Source organism: Entelurus aequoreus, linkage group LG23, assembly GCF_033978785.1.
Source record: "Entelurus aequoreus isolate RoL-2023_Sb linkage group LG23, RoL_Eaeq_v1.1, whole genome shotgun sequence".
NCBI classification, from domain to species: Eukaryota; Metazoa; Chordata; class Actinopteri; order Syngnathiformes; family Syngnathidae; genus Entelurus; species Entelurus aequoreus.
Genome location: NC_084753.1, coordinates 33,778,298 through 33,795,830, shown reverse-complemented (window position 1 = coordinate 33,795,830; position 17,533 = coordinate 33,778,298). Strand labels below are relative to the sequence as shown.

The window sequence follows — 17,533 nt, the reverse complement described above, 5'->3', positions numbered from 1 at the left end:
TCCTTGCCGTACACAGCTTGGATGGTTCCCTGCTTCCCCCTCCTGAGGTGCCGTATGGTCTTCCAGAACAGCTTTGGTGCCGCCCGATAGTCCTTCTCCATGGATTCCCCAAACTGCTCCCACACCCTCTGCTTAGCCTCGTCCACAGCCACGGCCGCTGCCCTTCGGGCCCGTCGGTACCTCGCAACTGCCTCCGGAGTCCCCTGGGATAACATACCCCGGTAGGACTCCTTCTTCAGTCGGACGGCTTCCCTGACCACCACTGTCCACCAGGGTGTTCGAGGGTTACCGCCCCTTGAGGCACCTAAGACCTTCTGGCCACAGCTCACAGCTGCGGCTTTAGCAATAGAGGCTTTGAACATTGCCCATTCCTGTTCAATATCCCCAACCTCCACAGGGATGGCAGAGAAGTCCCGCATAGTTTGTAACTATGACAAACTAAAATGTGTGGTCACGTTAAGTAATTATTTTAAGAGTCGTTATATTTTATTTGACAGTCTGTCTACGGCAGGGGTGTCAAACTCATTTTAGATCGGGGCCACATGGAGAAAAATCTATTCCCAAGTGGACTGGACTGGTAAAATCACGGCACGATAACTTAAAAATACAGACAACTTCAGGTTGTTTTCTTTGTTTAAAAATAGAACAAGCACATTCTGAAAATGTATAAATCATTCATCATGCTCTTTATCATTCACATTCCCTTTATAAGACACAAACACATATGTTTTTCTTTTTTTATGCATTCTGAATCGTAAATAAACCCTAGCAAAAGTCAACAATACATAATATAATACAATGGAGTCAACGGGGGTCCTCTATTCCGCCCACAAAGCCCTCTAAATAATCACCCAAAAACCGCCAACAATACTCCATTTCCATCTCGTGACCTGAATATTAACCAAGTATTAGCAATACTGTGTTTATAATCGCTGCTGTATTGACATATTGAGCCGGTGCCTTGCTGCTGCATCGTCTCCAATTGGTGAAAGTTCATTGAGGATTATAAATAATGCCTCTCGAGGGTTGTTCCCAAAAACCAAGAAGCTGGTCATCTGTGACATCCAACTTATACCTGGAGATGGCCAGAAAGACACACAAAAAACGCTTGTGCGGTAACTTTTTTTTTAACCCTTCCCAAGGATTATGATTATATTTTTTAATCTGAACGGGAATATATGAACATCCTATCAGTCGGCATCCCAATGAAAGCAAACTATGTACAGTAAGTGTTTTGTTATGTTCTTATTTCTTGTTTAGCACTCAGCCACACAGCTGCATGATGTCTGTTTAGTACACAGCTTCTAAAACTTGTTGCTCATCCTCCTTATAATCAGGCAAAAAAATATAAGACCCTGGATCATAATTTGTCCCAAAGTAATCGTTGTCTGTCACAAAGTATGCCGCGAGTAGTAGTTTTGTCGTTGTTGAAGGGAACTGAGGTTCCCACATGCACGCCACGGATCATGTGACCGCTCATGCTCATTATCCCACAAAATGACCATGGAATCTCTTTGACATTTATATTAATTTGATCAAACCTTGTATGTCTTTTGGTGTTATAAATCAGAAAAACATGATAATAGCTTCGCTCATTTACTGCACATTCATGTTACCGGGCTCCAGTTTTGCTATGTGTTAAAATACGGCTGGGTGTATTACCGGTATTACAGTTATTACCGGTATATTTTAGAAAAGCGATATATATTTTTGACAATACCGCCATAGCAGTATTTTTTGATGTGCCTTTGCTACGGCTGTTTGCGGGGGGCTCGGCAGGTACTGTAGCTGAGGAAGGGGCTGGCGCTACCGCGCATTGCCGTCACCGACAACCCGCCACCTTCACCTGCGCGCTGTAGCTCCGGTGGCTGGCGAGAGCGGGGGGGGGGGGGGGGGGGGCCTCTTTATTAGCCAGAGGTAACACAAGCTGGTGAAAATTTTCAACAGAAAAGCCTTCAGAGCTGACAAACTGCTAAAGCTAACAAATACAATTCAGCTGAAACCCTGACGTCACACGTCGCTTTGCAACAGACACTGCCTTTTATACACACTCACGCAGATGCTGGTCTCATAAACGTCTATCAACTGCATTTAACATACAAACCCCGTTCCCATATAAGTTGGGAAATTGTGTTAGATGTAAATATAAACAGAATACAATGATTTGCAAATCATTTTCAACCCATATTCAATTGAATGCACTACAAAGACAACATACTTGATGTTAAAACTCATAAACGTTTTTTTTTTTTTTGCAAATAATAATTAACTTAGAATTTCATGGCTGCAACACGTGCCAAAGTAGTTGGGAAAGGGCATGTTCACCACTGTGTTACATGGCCTTTCCTTTTAACAACACTCAGTAAACGTTTGGGAACTGAGGAGACACATTTTTGAAGCTTCTCAGGTGGAATTCTTTCCCATTCTTGCTTGATGTACAGCTTAAGTTGTTCAACAGTCCGGGGGTCTCCGTTGTGGTATTTTAGGCTTCATAATGCGCCACACATTTTCAATGGGAGACAGGTCTGGACTACAGGCGGCCAATCTAGTACCCGCACTCTTTTACTATGAAGCCACGTTGATGTAACACGTGGCTTGGCATTGTCTTGCTGAAAAAAGCAGGGGCGTCCATGGTAACGTTGCTTGGATGGCAATATATGTTGCTCCAAAACCTGTAAGTACCTTTCAGCATTAATGGCGCCTTCACAGATGTGTAAGTTACCCATGTCTTGGGCACTAATACACTCCCATACTATCACAGATGCTGGCTTTTCAACTTTGCGCCTATAACAATCCGGATGGTTCTTTTCCTCTTTGGTCTGGAGGACACGACGTCCACAGTTTCCAAAAACAATTTGAAATGTGGACTCGTCAGACCACAGAACACTTTTCCACTTTGTATCAGTCCATCTTAGATGAGCTCAGGCCCAGCGAAGCCGACGGCACTTCTGGGTGTTGTGGATAAACGGTTTTCGCCTTGCATAGGAGAGTTATAACTTGCACTTACAGATGTAGCGACCAACTGTAGTTACTGACAGTGGGTTTCTGAAGTGTTCCTGAGCCCATGTGGTGATATCCTTTACACACTGATGTCGCTTGTTGATGCAGTACAGCCTGAGGGATCGAAGGTCACGGGCTTAGCTGCTTACGTGCAGTGATTTCTCCAGATTCTCTGAACACTTTGATGATATTACGGACCGTAGATGGTGAAATCCCTCAATTCCTTACAATAGCTGGTTGAGAAAGGTTTTTCTTAAACTGTTCAACAATTGGCTCACGCATTTGTTGACATAGTGGTACCCTCGCCCCATCCTTGTTTGTGAAAGACTGAGCATTTCATGGAATCTACTTTTATACCCAATCATGGCACCCACCTGTTCCCAATTTGCCTGTTCACCTGTGGGATGTTCCAAATAAGTGTTTGATGAGCATTCCTCAACTTTATCAATATTTATTGCCACCTTTCCCAACTTCTTTGTCACGTGTTGCTGGCATCACATTCTAAAGTTAATGATTATTTGCAAAAAAAAAAAAGTGTATCAGTTTGAACATCAAATATGTTGTCTTTGTAGCATATTCAACTGAATATGGGTTGAAAATGATTTGCAAATCATTGTATTCCGTTTATATTTACATCTAACACAATTTCCCAACTCATATGGAAACGGGTTTGTTTTTAAAGTAAGGCATTAATTAATTACATTTATTGAAGAGTAGTTCATTAGTAATTCAATTACAGGGAAACTAAGGATCGAACCTGCAACCTTCAGGTTGGGAGACAAACACTCTACCACATGAGCCATGCTGCTGCCACCCCTTAAAAAAAATGCCAGCAGACACCAAAACGCATCATTTGAATTTGTTTTTATCATCCTCTTAAGTCAGGGGTGTCAAACTCATTTTAGTCTAGGGACCACATGGAGGAAAATCTATTCCCAAGTGGGCTTTAGATTGTTTTGTTTGTTTCACTTTTGGTCTTCTGAAAATGTACAAATCACAAATAATTCTCTGGACAAAACACTAAGTTTGTTGAAAAATTTGAGGAAAAAAAATTGTGCAGTTTCACAAAAAAACCACTACAAAGAACACAATGAACCTAGATTTTGTCTCAGTTCATCTACAAAGTTATCAAATTTAAAGTCGCAGCATATCTGGGATTGAAAAATAAATAGATGAAAACTCTTCTAAGTATCAAATACCTCATTTGTCATGTCCACGTATTATTCCTGTGCTAACTCAACAAACCATACGAACACAGGTATAGACTATTCAAGACGGTTGAGCTACACTGTGTGTCCACTTTTCTTTTTTTTGACAGACATTTTAGTCCAATGAAGATGCCAAAACAGGATGTGTTCCAAGCAGAAGATGTAAAGCGGCAGGTTTTACGTTGCATTTGGGTCGAAGGTTAGGAGCCGCAGCCACGCTTTACCGTGTACGTCTTGCTTGGCCCCACTATAAATCGTTTGCTTGCCTAACAGAATTGAATGGACACATTTAGAACAGCAGTTGCTTTCGTTAAAAAGCTCAGCTCGTTTTCATACTTAGCACAGTCATATAAAACCTGTTCGAGGGCTGTACGTTTGATACACCTGTCTTAAAGGCCTACTGAAACCCACTACTAGCGACCACGCAGTCTGATAGTTTATATATCAATGACGAAATCTTAACATTGCAACACATGCCAATACGGCCGGGTTAACTTATATAGTGCAATTTTAAATTTCCCGGGGAACTTCCGGTTCAAAACGCCTTTGGAGGATGACGTATGCGCGTGACGTTGCGAGGTCCACGGAAGTGTTTGGACCCTATTGGACACAATGCACAGAGCTCTGTTTTCTTCGACAAAATTCCACAGTATTCTGGACATCTGTGTTGGTGAATCTTTTGCAATTTGTTTAATGAACAATGGAGGCTGCAAAGAAGAACGTTGTAGGTGGGATCGGTGTATTAGCGGCTGGCTGTAGCAACACAACAAGGAGGACTTTGTTGTATAGCAGACGCTAGCGCCGGCGACCTCACCTTGACTTCCTACGTCTCCGGGCCGCCGACCGCATCGTCGATCGCTGGAACGCAGGTGAGCACGGGTGTTGAGCAGATGAGGGCTGGCTGGCGTAGGTGGAGCGCTAATGTTTTTATCATAGCTCTGACGAGGTCCCGTTGCTAGGTTAGCGTCGTTAGCAACAGCATTGCCAGGCTTCGACAGGCGGCACAGCATTAACCCTGTATTTACATGTCCAGTGTTTGGTTCGGTGTCTCCTGATAGTAGTATTGTTGATCTTCTGTCTATCCTTCCAGTCAGGGATTTATTTATTTTGTTTCTATCTGCATTTGAGACAGATGCTATCATGTTAGCTCATGCTAAAGAGCTTCGTCGATGTATTGTCGTGGAGATAAAAGTCACTGTTAATGTCCATTTCGCCTTCTCGACTCTCATTTTCAAGAGGATATAGTATCCGAGGTGGTTTAAAATACAAATCCGTGATCCACAATAGAAAAAAGAGAGAGTGTGAATTCCAATGAGCCAGCTTGTACCTAAGTTACGGTCAGAGCGAAAAAAGATATCTCCTGAACTGCATTCTAGTCCGTCACTCTAACGTTCCTCATCCACGAATCTTTCATCCTCGCTCAAATTAATGAGGTAATCGTCACTTTCTCGCTCCTAATATTTCTCGCTCCATTGTAAACAACGGGGAATTGTGAGCAGCACTACCGCTTGTGACGTCACGCTACTTCCGGTAGGGGCAAGGTTTTTTTTATCAGCGAGCAAAAGTTGCGAACTTTATCGTCGATTTTCTCTACTAAATCCTTTCAGCAAAAATATGGCAATATCGCGAAATGATCAAGTATGACACATAGAATGGATCTGCTATTCCCGTTTAAATAAAAAAAATTCATTTCAGTAGGCCTTTAAGTCATCTAGCAGCTATACAATTATAAAATGATATTGCTGAATATTATTCTTATTTTTGACAGTCTATATATAGTGACAAGCATACGTGGGAAGGAGCTGCAACGCGACCTCCTCCTTTCTCACCGTTATTTCTGCGCAACTGCCAGTTTACACGCACATATAGACGCAAAACAGCTCCCGCAAAACAGTTTTAGTCTTGATAAATCCCGCTGGGTTTGCTAAATAGTCATATTCGCATCTTCTCCTCCCAGTATTGTGGGCGTTATGATGATGAGCATATATTCTGCACACTCATGAAGACAGACTCGCTAAATGGACTGTCCTTATTATGCTCACTTAAGAGACACAGTCCTCTGTGCATGAGCTTAGTAGATCAACTTTCCGTGCGCTATCAATGTTTTAATACACGCAGACCTTTAGTAGATCAAGCCCTCAACTTTTCAATCTGTTGACAAGCTTAAAGGAGATACTGATTCCATTTTCCCTTTGCACCTGCCCACTCTTCTGAAGGTACCAAAAGCTGGTTCAAAGACCACAGTCTTATCGTGCTTGATTGGCCAGCAAACTTGCCTGACTTGAACGCATAGAAAATCTATGGGGCATTGTAGATGAGACTAGGGTTGTCAGTATACCTGTACTAGGATAGTATCGCAATACTAATGAATCAAAAACGGTACTATACTCTGTTTGAAAAGTATCGATTCCCCCTTCTTCTTTTTTTTGTCTTTTTTAATGGGCATGACGGGGCGTCGTCACTTCATGACATTGCTGGTTTTACAAGCAGAGGAGCATGTTCTGCTGCGCAAAATATCACAGAGTACTTAAAGCAGACACAGTGTGTAGAGAGAAAAGGTAGAATGGACGCATTTTGGCCTAAAAACTAAAGATAAAGGTGAAGCTACAACACTGAAACGCCCTCAGGAAGAGGTGCTTTAAAACATGGCTAGCTATCTAGCAGCTAACATCCATCCGCAGTTGGCAGTGATTTAGCTACTTCTAAATTATTAATGCCCGCCTCCATGGCGACGAATAAAGTACATTTCTTACAAGTATCATCCCTGCAGGACGAGGAATAGCTAAATATGCTTCACTACACACCGTAGGACAGGGGTAGGGAACCTATGGCTCTCGAGCCAGATGTGGCTCTTTTGATGACTGCATCTGGCTCTCAGATAAATCTTAGCCGACATTGCTTAACACGATAAGTAGTGAATAATTCCGCTGGTAATCACAGTGTTAAAAATAACGTTCAAATTATAAAACATTTTCATGCATTTTAATCCATCCATCCGTTTTCTATCGCACCTGTTCAAGAAGTCGAATTAATGGTAAAAAGTATTTTATTTATTATTGGTTAGCTTTAGAATAACAATGTTATTAAAAAGAATAAGAGACTTATTATACTCTAAAAATGTTGGTCTTACTTAAAAATGCACGCATTTAGTTGTATTCAGTGTTAAAAAATATTATATGGCTCTCACGGAAATACATTTTGAAATATTTGGCTTACATGGCTCTCTCAGCCAAAAAGGTTCCTGACCCCTGCCGTAGGAGGATATGATAGCTTACCGGCGTCACCGCTAACAATAGATAGCGTTCCTGAACGTAAACAAATGCCATGGGTGACTCTACACCTAACATCCACTGTAGTGATACCAAGTGCAATAGCGTATCTAGTCGATACTACTATGATTACATCGATATTTTTTTATCGTCGCAAAATCTTTTTTCCTTTTTAAAAAAATTCATATTATGTTTATAAACTCTGGAAATACGTCCCTGGACACATGAGGACTTTGAATATGACCAATGTATGATCCTGTACCTACTTGGTATCGGATCGATACCTAAATTTGTGGTATCATTCAAAACTAATGTAAAGTATCCAAACAACAGAAGAATAAGTGATTATTACATTTGAACAGAAGTGTAGATAACATTTTGATATATTTAACCAGATATTAAGAGTAAATGAACAAGTGGATTAATAATCCATTTTTACAGCTTCCATCCATCCATTTCCTACTGCTTGTCCCTCATAATTTTGACAAAATAATAGAATGAGAAATGACACAATATGTTACTGCATACGTCAGCAGACAAATTTGGAGCCTTTGTTTGTTTACTTACTACTCAAAGACAATTTGTATAGTATGTTCACTATTTTGTTTAAGGCCAAAATTGTTCTTTAATTGCTATAAGAAACATATGTTTAATGTACCGTAAGATTTTTTGTTAAAATAAAGCCAATAGTGCCATTTTTTTGTGGTCCCCTTTGTTTAGAAAAGTATCGAAATACATTTTGGTATTGGGACAAGCCTAGATGAGACACACCAGACCCCAAAATACAGACATTTCATCCGCAGAGTGCCACAGGCAGATGGCCCTTGTGCCACACTGCAGTAATTCATGCAAAAAGAGACCCACCCAAACAATGGGTGCATAGAAATCAGCATACACTTCAGACATTTATAACAAAAAAGGATTTTATGTAGTATTCACATTTTCTGAGACACTAAAATTGTTGTTTTTATTATCTGTAAACCATAATCATCAACATGATAAGAATTAAATGCTTGGAATGTTGTAATGTATGTATAATGCATCTAAACTATCTATTAATTTTCCCACAAACATTTTTGAACTTTTTCATTATCTTCTGATGATGTAAGATGCACCTGTATAGAAGGGCTAAGGCAGCCTTTTAGACGCAGCAGCTGCTGCATGATTCCTCGTAGGTTGCGACTGCAGCACTGCACGCGCAGGGTGTGGCTCCTCCCTAGCTGCTCAAGTGCTTCTGATCACGTTGCCTTATCTTTAGCACAATGCCCTGACACTCAAAGGTCTGCGTTTGTGTTACTGCTGATTGTACTCATCGTGCCTTGCCAAAACAAAACATAAAGCAATTAAAATATAGTTTCCTGTCTGATTGCGTTAGCTGTGCCCGGTTCACTGACATAACTAGACTGTGTTGTGTCCAAGACTAAACTAATCAAAAGTCGTACAGCTGTTTATTTGAGCTCTTGGATGTGAATTCTTCTCAATCTTTGGACACAAGTTCCCTTCACTGCGGCTAAGTTTGTTTGCATCTAAATTATAATAAAGTGGAAGCCAAGAAACACAATTAGATTTTCTGCATGATTTGAACATGCGACCGCAAAGTCTCGTGCTTTCAATATATTCATCCCCTGAAAACAAACCACAATTTATGCAATATAATCCTCAAATTTCACATTTTCATCTGCCTTTATTCACCAGATGTCATGAGACGAGCAAAACAAAAATTTCCTGAGCTCTGTTACAGTTCGACCGCATTATGCTGACAAAAGTTTAAATCAGGGGTATCCAAACTACGTTCCGCGTCCTAAGTGCGGACCACCAACGTCTTCAGTTTGACCCGTGAGACATCATGGGTTTGATAAGGAATCTGGACCACGGGGTGTTTCCAAATTAATTTTGAATATCTGACAATCTGATTGCTACAAATGTTCCGCCATCTTGTGGACAACGTAAGGAAATCAGATAAAAGACCATGAATTGTGCGTTAAAGAAAATACAGCTCAGCATTTACTTACATGACCTAATCCAAACAACCTTCCCTACTCATGGCTCAAAAAAATTCAATCAACACCAAAAGTCAACATACATTGTCACACACAACTCACTGAACTTTGTGGATATTTTTTTAAAAAAACGTCCAATCACCATAAGCATTTTTATACTACACCCATTTAAATCCATTACAATGCATGATGGGAAAAATGCAAAACACTCTCTCAACACTTATCCATGTTTGACGCATTTCAGCTGTTTGATATTTCTGATTGATTACACAAATTTTAGGAGGTCGTCACAGAAGTAAACAAGGTAGGAGTCGAACTTTCACATACTCTTAATATCCAATTATATTAATTATTCATCCATCCATCCATTTTCTACCGCTTATTCCCTTCGGGGTCGCGGGGGGCGCTGGAGCCTATCTCAGCTACATTATATCAATAAAATATGTACACATGTATATATACACAAATATGTACATTGTACACACACATACATACTTATATATATTTATATATACACATATATACATAAACAATAATACATACATATACATATATACATACATATACACATATATACATACACACATATGTATATACATATATACATATTGGCCCCTGGCCGCATTTTTTTAGGCCAATGCGGCCCCCAAGTCAAAAGGTTTGGACACCCCTGGTTTAAATCAATTTTGAAGGCACCTACACAGCTGTGCAGTTTAGTTACAGTATTTATTCGTCTTTGATTTGACATCCTTTGAATTATTTTAGCTTCTAGTGTTTTACTATTTGAGAGCTGTTTCCTTTAAAGATTGTTCTCTTATGGATACAAATGTTAAACAATGACAAAGCGTCATAAAGGTTAATTCATTTGAATGGAGTTTGCATGCAGTTTTTAATGCCTGGCCCATGGTAGCTTGCTACCCCTCCTACTCTGCATCAGGCTGAGCCGAGACTGTTGGCGGAAGCCTTCCGTTTCGTGCCCTCCCGCCTGCTCTGATGTCTACAAAAGAAAAATACTTCTGTGCTTATTTGGTCCTGACGTTTTGCACTGCACTGTTTTGTCAACATTGACAAGTACAAAGTTGGATTAGGAGCTACTGAAAGACTTGGTCTTGTAGAAGAACCCCAAGAGAAAGCTGTAAGTCACAATTTATCAGTGTCCTTACCGGTTATTTGCGTGTAAAAGCGGTTGTATGTGTAACGCTAGTAAATATACATTTACACCAGTGTTGATGGCACTGGCAGCAAGGTGGGTGTAGTGTCTTGCCCGAGGACTCAACAGCAGTGACTAGGATGGCAGAAGCTGGATTCGAACCAGGAACCCTCAGGTTTCTGGCCGGCTGCTCGACCGCTAATTGAAAACTCTAAATTGTTAATCGGTATGAATGTGAGTGTGAATGGTTGTTTCTCTATACGCGCCCTAAAATTGACTGGCGACAAGTCTAGGGTGTAACCCGCCTCTCGCCCGAAGTCAGCTGGGATAGGCTCTATATTACCCGTGACCCTGGTGAGGAAGCGGTAAAATAAAATGTATGGATGGATTATCTAGACCAGTTTTTCCTAACCGTTAAAAATATTTGTTTCTCAGCTGTGGTCCGTACGGGTCACAGTGGTACTCAATTGTAATACACTTTTCCACCACTTGTGGCCGTAATGACAATATCAAACAAAAATAAGTTTCTTAAGCGCAAAAATTATGACTAAAGCGGTAAAGCTGTATTGTCATTTGCACTTAAATTTTATTGATAGTTTATTTAAGAAACACATATAGTATTATGGTTTCTTATTAATTCAGTTAGAATTATAATTGTAAAGGTAATTGTATGTAAATGTAATTTTCATCAGTTTTAAACTCAAGAGTAAGATTTTTAATTTAGTCTTAATATTTGAGTGTGCTTGAGTGCGCTAGTCATTATTCATTTAGTTTATTTATTTTAGCACGACATAATCTAATATACATTTAATTTTTATCAGTTATTTATGAGTCCCTTCTTATGCAGTGTATTTAGTTAGTACATATTTTTCTAATCAGCCTGACCTAAGCTTAAGGTTTATGTGTTAAATAAATACTAGTCTTTGTGATTGACAAATGGTTTCATATAATTTGACAAGGTTGTACACTGTAAGTAGGTAAGATATACAGTAATCATTGAATATGATTCGAATCAAGGGTAAAATGACTAATTCAGTGGTAATCTTTGAGTGGGCGCCGGGCACCTCTGTAGTGAAAAAGTTGGGCCCCAAGTTCAAAAAGGTTGAGAACCCCTGATCTAGACAACAAGGAAATGTCCCCTTTAAAATAATCTGGTTGAAAGCAAATCGATGAAACATAGTATTATGTTGATAATTCATTGTTAACTCTCCTGAGGCCAAATGCTTTCATTCCTGACTATTTGTTACTTAGCAGGATTAATTATACGTGCCACTAAACTTTGTTAAAATATGTGCAGCCAGCATGGGTCTGGAAAGGTGTACTGTTTAGCGGTGAGCCACATTACGGTTTTTGGATGATCAAAGACGCTAGAATTGTTTGAAACTTTTGAGACATTCAAGCACTTGGAGATAGATGAACTTATTGAAGTCTAGACGTCCGTTCCTTTGCAGAACAAAACAGTTGTTTTGCTCACTTGCAAAGAGCAATACAAACTCCTAACAATTTGTCTTTGACCGCGAATGTCCCGCAGTCCCAAGATGCAAGACCAGCATTTTTCGCATCTTCAGTCTTCAACAGGTCTTTCTCACTCGCTTAGTCCGGTCTGGTCGTTGGAGGGCAGGGTTGGAAATAACCTCAAAGCTATGCTGGTACATTGTACAAGAATATCATCTGACCACAGAACTTTCCTGCAGAAGGTCTTATCTTTGTGCTGTCAATGGAACTGGTGCTTTACAAAGAGTAAATGGGACAATGAAAAAGGAGGAATACCTCCAAATTCTTCAGGACAACCTAAAATCATCAGCCCGGAGGTTGGGTCTTAGGCGCAGTTGGGTGTTCTAACAGGACAATGACCCCAAACACACGTCAAAAGTGGTAAAGGAATGGCTAAATCAGGCTAGAATTAAGGTTTTAGAATGGCCTTCCCAAAGTCCTGACTTAAACATGTGGACAATGCTGAAGAAACAAGTCCATATCAGAAAACCAACAAATTTAGCTGAACTGCACCAATTTTGTCAAAAGGAGTGGTCAAAAATTCAACCAGAAGCTTGTGGATGGCTACCAAAAACGCCTTATTGCAGTGAAACTTGCCAAGGGACATGTAAGCAAATATTAACATTGCTGTATGTATACTTTGGACCCAGCACATTTGCTCACATTTTCAGTAGACCCATAATAAATTCATAAAAGAACCAAACTTCATGAATGTTTTTTGTGACCAACAAGTATGTCCTCCAATCACTCTATCACAAAAAAATAAGAGTTGTAGAAATTATTGGAAAATCAAGACAGCCATGACATTATGTTCTTTACAAGTGTAAGTAAACTTTTGACCATGACTGTACCTGACACTGCTGTGTGCTCACTAGTTAGAGTCGGATTAGAGTAACCTCACTTTTTAGTTAACTTTGCTGACTTCAATTTGCTTCCCACGCCTTGGAAGTAAACAAAATTAACATCATAAGAAGGTCAGAGAGGATAAACGGCCATCAATTTTAGCCACGCTTTTTATCCCTATTTCTTGACTATCAACCCTCATGAACGCTAGAATTGAGTCTATGCCGAGGAGGTTAACCTTCAAAGAAGGTGGAAACGATTGTAAATCAACCACAGGGATAAAAGTACATTTAAAGTTTGAATTTTTTAAAGAAAAATGTATGTGCCATTTCACAATATAAAAAGCAAATGTATTTTAGAAAAGTATTTTTTGTTTTTTACAAAAAAGTTAGTAATGTTGTGAGAAAAAATATGTCATTGTACAAGTAAGAATATTCTGTGACAACATTTTGTATTTTACAAGATAATTTATGCCATTTTACTTGATTAAAATATTGTGGAGAAAAAAAACTTTTTTTTTTCTCACCAAAAAGTTAATGTTATGTTGAAAAAGTTGTTTTTTTTACAAGAATTATGTCGGCGTAGTTTGAGAGAAAAGTTAATATTTTACTAAAAGTAAATGATGCCATTTTACAAGATTAAAGTCAAATATATTGTAAAAAATGTTTTGTTTTGTTTTTTCAGAAAAATGCAATATTTTGAGAAAAATGTTTTTTACAAGAAATGTGTAGAAATATTTTAAGAAAAAAATATTTTAAGAAGTTTTTAAAAATTTAAGAACAATGAATGCCATTTTACATTATTAAAGTCAAATATATTTTGAAAAAAGTCACATTTGTTTTCGAAAAACCTTGCAATATTGTGAGAGAATTTTTAGGAATATTCTGAGAATTTTTTTTTTTTTACAAGACAAAATGTTTTTTTTTTAGAGAAATTTAGTAATTTTGTGAGGAAAACTGTTAAATAAAACATAAAATAATTATGTTGAAATATTTTGAGATGAAATTAAAAATGTTACTAGAAAAACATATGCCATTTTACAGGATTAATGTCAAATATTTTTAGAAAAAGTATGTTTTTTTTAATAAAATTGAAGAATTTGACAAGAATTGTGTATACCTATTTTAAGAAATTTTTTTTTGATTATTTTAGGAAAAAGTTATGACATTTTACATGATTAAAGTTGAATATATTTAGGAAAAAAAGTAAGATGTATTTATAGAAAAAAGTTGCAATATTGGGAGAAAAAGTTTTCATATAATCATTTTTAAGAATAGTCTGAGAAAATGTTTTATTTTACAGACAAAATTATGGAATTTTACAAAATTTAAGTCAAATATATTATGAAAGTATTTTTCAGAAAAAAAAGTAATATTGTGTAAGAAAAAAATCCCATTGCACAAGAATTATGCACTGTATAAATATTTTGAGACGAAAACTAATATTTTACAATAACATGTATGCCATTTTACATGATCAAAGTAAAACCATTGTGGACAAAATGTCTTTTTTACACAAAAAGGTTAGTAATTTCTAAAAAAAAAAATTGTAATGGCACAACATTTTTTTTACTGGAGGAATACTTTATAAAGAACATTTTACAGAAACAAAAACACTCAAATAATAGCTTTAAACTAAAAATTCAATGGCACTTTTGTAAAAGGACACTTAAATATATGGACTACATAAGAAATAGTATTTCTAATCATCCATCCATTCATTTTCTACCGCTTGTCCCTTTTGGGGTCGCGGGGGGTGCTGGAGCCTATATCAGATATATTTACAGCTAATATTACCTACAGTCCTACAGCCACAGGAGAACTCTCAGTAGATGTCTGAAGCGTCCATTTATTCAAGCATGCCCCGCCTCCTAATCTGAGCATTTGAGTGGTCCACCCCATTCCAATGTAATGGCTGCATTTACTAAAGAACGGTGGCTAATTGTCGGTCGTTGAATGGTAGATTTTAAACTAACAGCCTTTTGGCTGCCTGCTGGGAGTTGTAGTGTTAATGAATCACACCAATCGCAACTTGCAAGTAAAATCTAATATTTGTGCAGAATCAAGACCGTCAACGACGTGAACAGGACTCATCCAAGCAGAATCCGACTTTGACCTCGACTTGACCATGCTGGCACACGTGATGTGCTTTTAGAAATAAGGCTGGAAGAACCCCCACCCCCTCCCCTCCCCCCCGTCCATCCAACTCACTTGAACGCAGCGTTTAATAGCCCTGAAGGGGGAAAATAATGTGACGCATCATGAGGAAGTCAGCACTGCAGCGTAAAGAATGCAGGGACATTGTTCTCAAGTATCGGGAAAAGTGATGTTACAGGTGGCAGCTCTTTTATTCTATTCCACATTTGACCCGCAGCTTTAAGCACGACATCATCTTTTTTTTTTTATGTCCTGCCACAGTCTTTACTGTCCTGTCGCTGCTGGGCTGCCACAGGAGGTCCTCATGGGTAACGTTAAAGATGATGACATCTCTGCAGACGACACACCCAGCGCTCACTGCAGGTCAGCATCAGCACCGCTCCCCTCACACACACACACACACACACACACACACGCACACGCGGCCACTGCTGCATGACAACTGCTGAGTCAGCGAGTTGCTCAGCTCACACAAAGTCAGTCAGACGGACATAAAGGGTTTAAAGGAAGGGATGGTCACCTGTCCCTGAAGGGGCGGCGTGCCAGTTCGGGAAGGCCAGGTGGAAACAGTCGCACATGATGGCGAAGCCCGGCTCCTATAGGCCTGCCGAGGCGGGACCGATGGAGGGATGGCGGGGATGTCCTCGGCTCCGGTGGTACCCAAAGATGACTTGCGAGAAAAGAGTGAGCGCTCTCTCTGCCGTCCGTCCGCCGAGTGGAGAGTGCGAGCAAGCTGTAAACACGGACCTCCAGCACTGCTGGATAACTTAATTATGGGAGGAGCTGCCGGCCCACCCCCTCCCTACACAGACTCATCCCTTGGTTCTCCTTCTTAACCTTCCTCATCCTCCTCCTCCTCCCTCCTCGCTACAGTCTCATTGATCGCCCTAATCGGACAAGGACATTCAGCACTAATGGGAGGGCGTTGTGTGTGTGTGTGTGTGTGTGTGTGTGTGTGTGTGTGTAACTGTTTACTGACATGAGGCCGTAAGTTGATTTGCTGCCGTGTACATGCAGTTTAAAGCCCTCTTTGTGGAGGCAACTTGATGCTCCAGCAGTCATCTTGGCTCACTCAGACGGGCAGCAAGAAAACAAACAACAAGAAAAAGTCCACCCATCTAGTCTAGCCTTGTTTGATAGTCCAACGTTGTTGATTTATATCCGAGTGATCGCCACAGTCACAAGCTTTGAGTGAGAGCGTACATACGTTTGTAAGGCAGCTGCCATTTCATGCTCACATTTCTGCTGACTGCAGACTTCATGAGAGCCAACAAACTAGTGTTGTCCCCATACCAATATTTTGGTACCGGTAGCGGTACCAACATTATTTCGATACTTTTTGGTACTCTTCGGTACTTTTCTAAATAAAGGAGACCACAAAAAATTGCATTATTGGCTTTATTTTACCAAAAAATCTTAGGGTACATTAAACATATGTTTCTTATTGCAAGTTTATTCTTAAATAAAATATTGAACATACAAGACAACTTGTCTTTTAGTAGTAAGTAAACCATTAAAAACTCCTAATTTAGCTGCTGACATATGCAGTAACATATTGTGTCATTTATCCATCCATCCATCCATTTTCTACCGCTTATTCCCTTCAGGGTCGCGGTGGGCGCTGGAGCCTATCTCGGCTACAATCGGGCGGAAGGCGGGGTACACCCTGGACAAGTCGCCATCTCATCGCAGGCCCAACACAGATTCTATTATTTTGTCAAAATGATTAAGGACAAGTGGTACAAAATTAATGATTAATCTACTTGTTCATTTACTGTTAATATCTGCTTACTTTCTCTTTTGACATGTTCTATCTACACTTCTGTTCAAATATAATAATCACTTCTTCTTCTTTTGTATGATACTTTACATTAGTTTTGGATGATACCACAAATTTGGGTAGCAATCCGATACCAAGTAGTTACAGGATTATATATTGGTCATATTCAAAGTCCTCATGTGTCCAGGGACATATTTCTTAAGTTCATAAACAGAATATACATTTTAAAAAAACAAAAGAAGATGTTGTGATGCCAAAAAATATCGACGTAATCATAGTAGTATCGACTAGAAACGCTACTGTACTTGGTATCATTACAGTGGCTGATAGGTGTAGATCCACCAATGGAGTTTGTTTACATTTTGATGCCGGTGAGCTACGGTGTGTAGTGAAGCATGTTTAGCTATTCCTCGTCCTGCAGGGATGATGCCTGTAAGAAACTTACTTTATTTGTCGCCATGGAGGCGAGGATTACTGATTTAGAAGTTGCTAAAACACTGCAGACTGGGGCTGGACTTTAGTCGCTAGTTAGCTAGCCATGTCTTAAAGCACCTCTTCCTGAGGGCGTGTCAGTGTTACAACTTCACCTTTATCGTTAGTTTTTAATCAGAATCAGAATCAGAATCAGAATAG

The 17,533-nt window shown here is 39.4% G+C and overlaps 1 protein-coding gene across 1 annotated transcript in view; it reads right to left on the bottom strand.

Moving 5' to 3' along the window:
* The window catches only part of LOC133640855 (neuroblast differentiation-associated protein AHNAK-like), a 40,548-nt gene extending 24,790 nt beyond the window's left edge, over window positions 1-15,758 (bottom strand). The window contains exon 1 of the mRNA XM_062034536.1: window positions 15,641-15,758. Within this exon, the coding sequence (XP_061890520.1) occupies window positions 15,641-15,698 (58 nt within the window). The 5' untranslated portion in view covers window positions 15,699-15,758. The remainder of the gene's footprint in view (window positions 1-15,640) is intronic.
* Window positions 15,759-17,533: the final 1,775 nt, after the last annotated feature.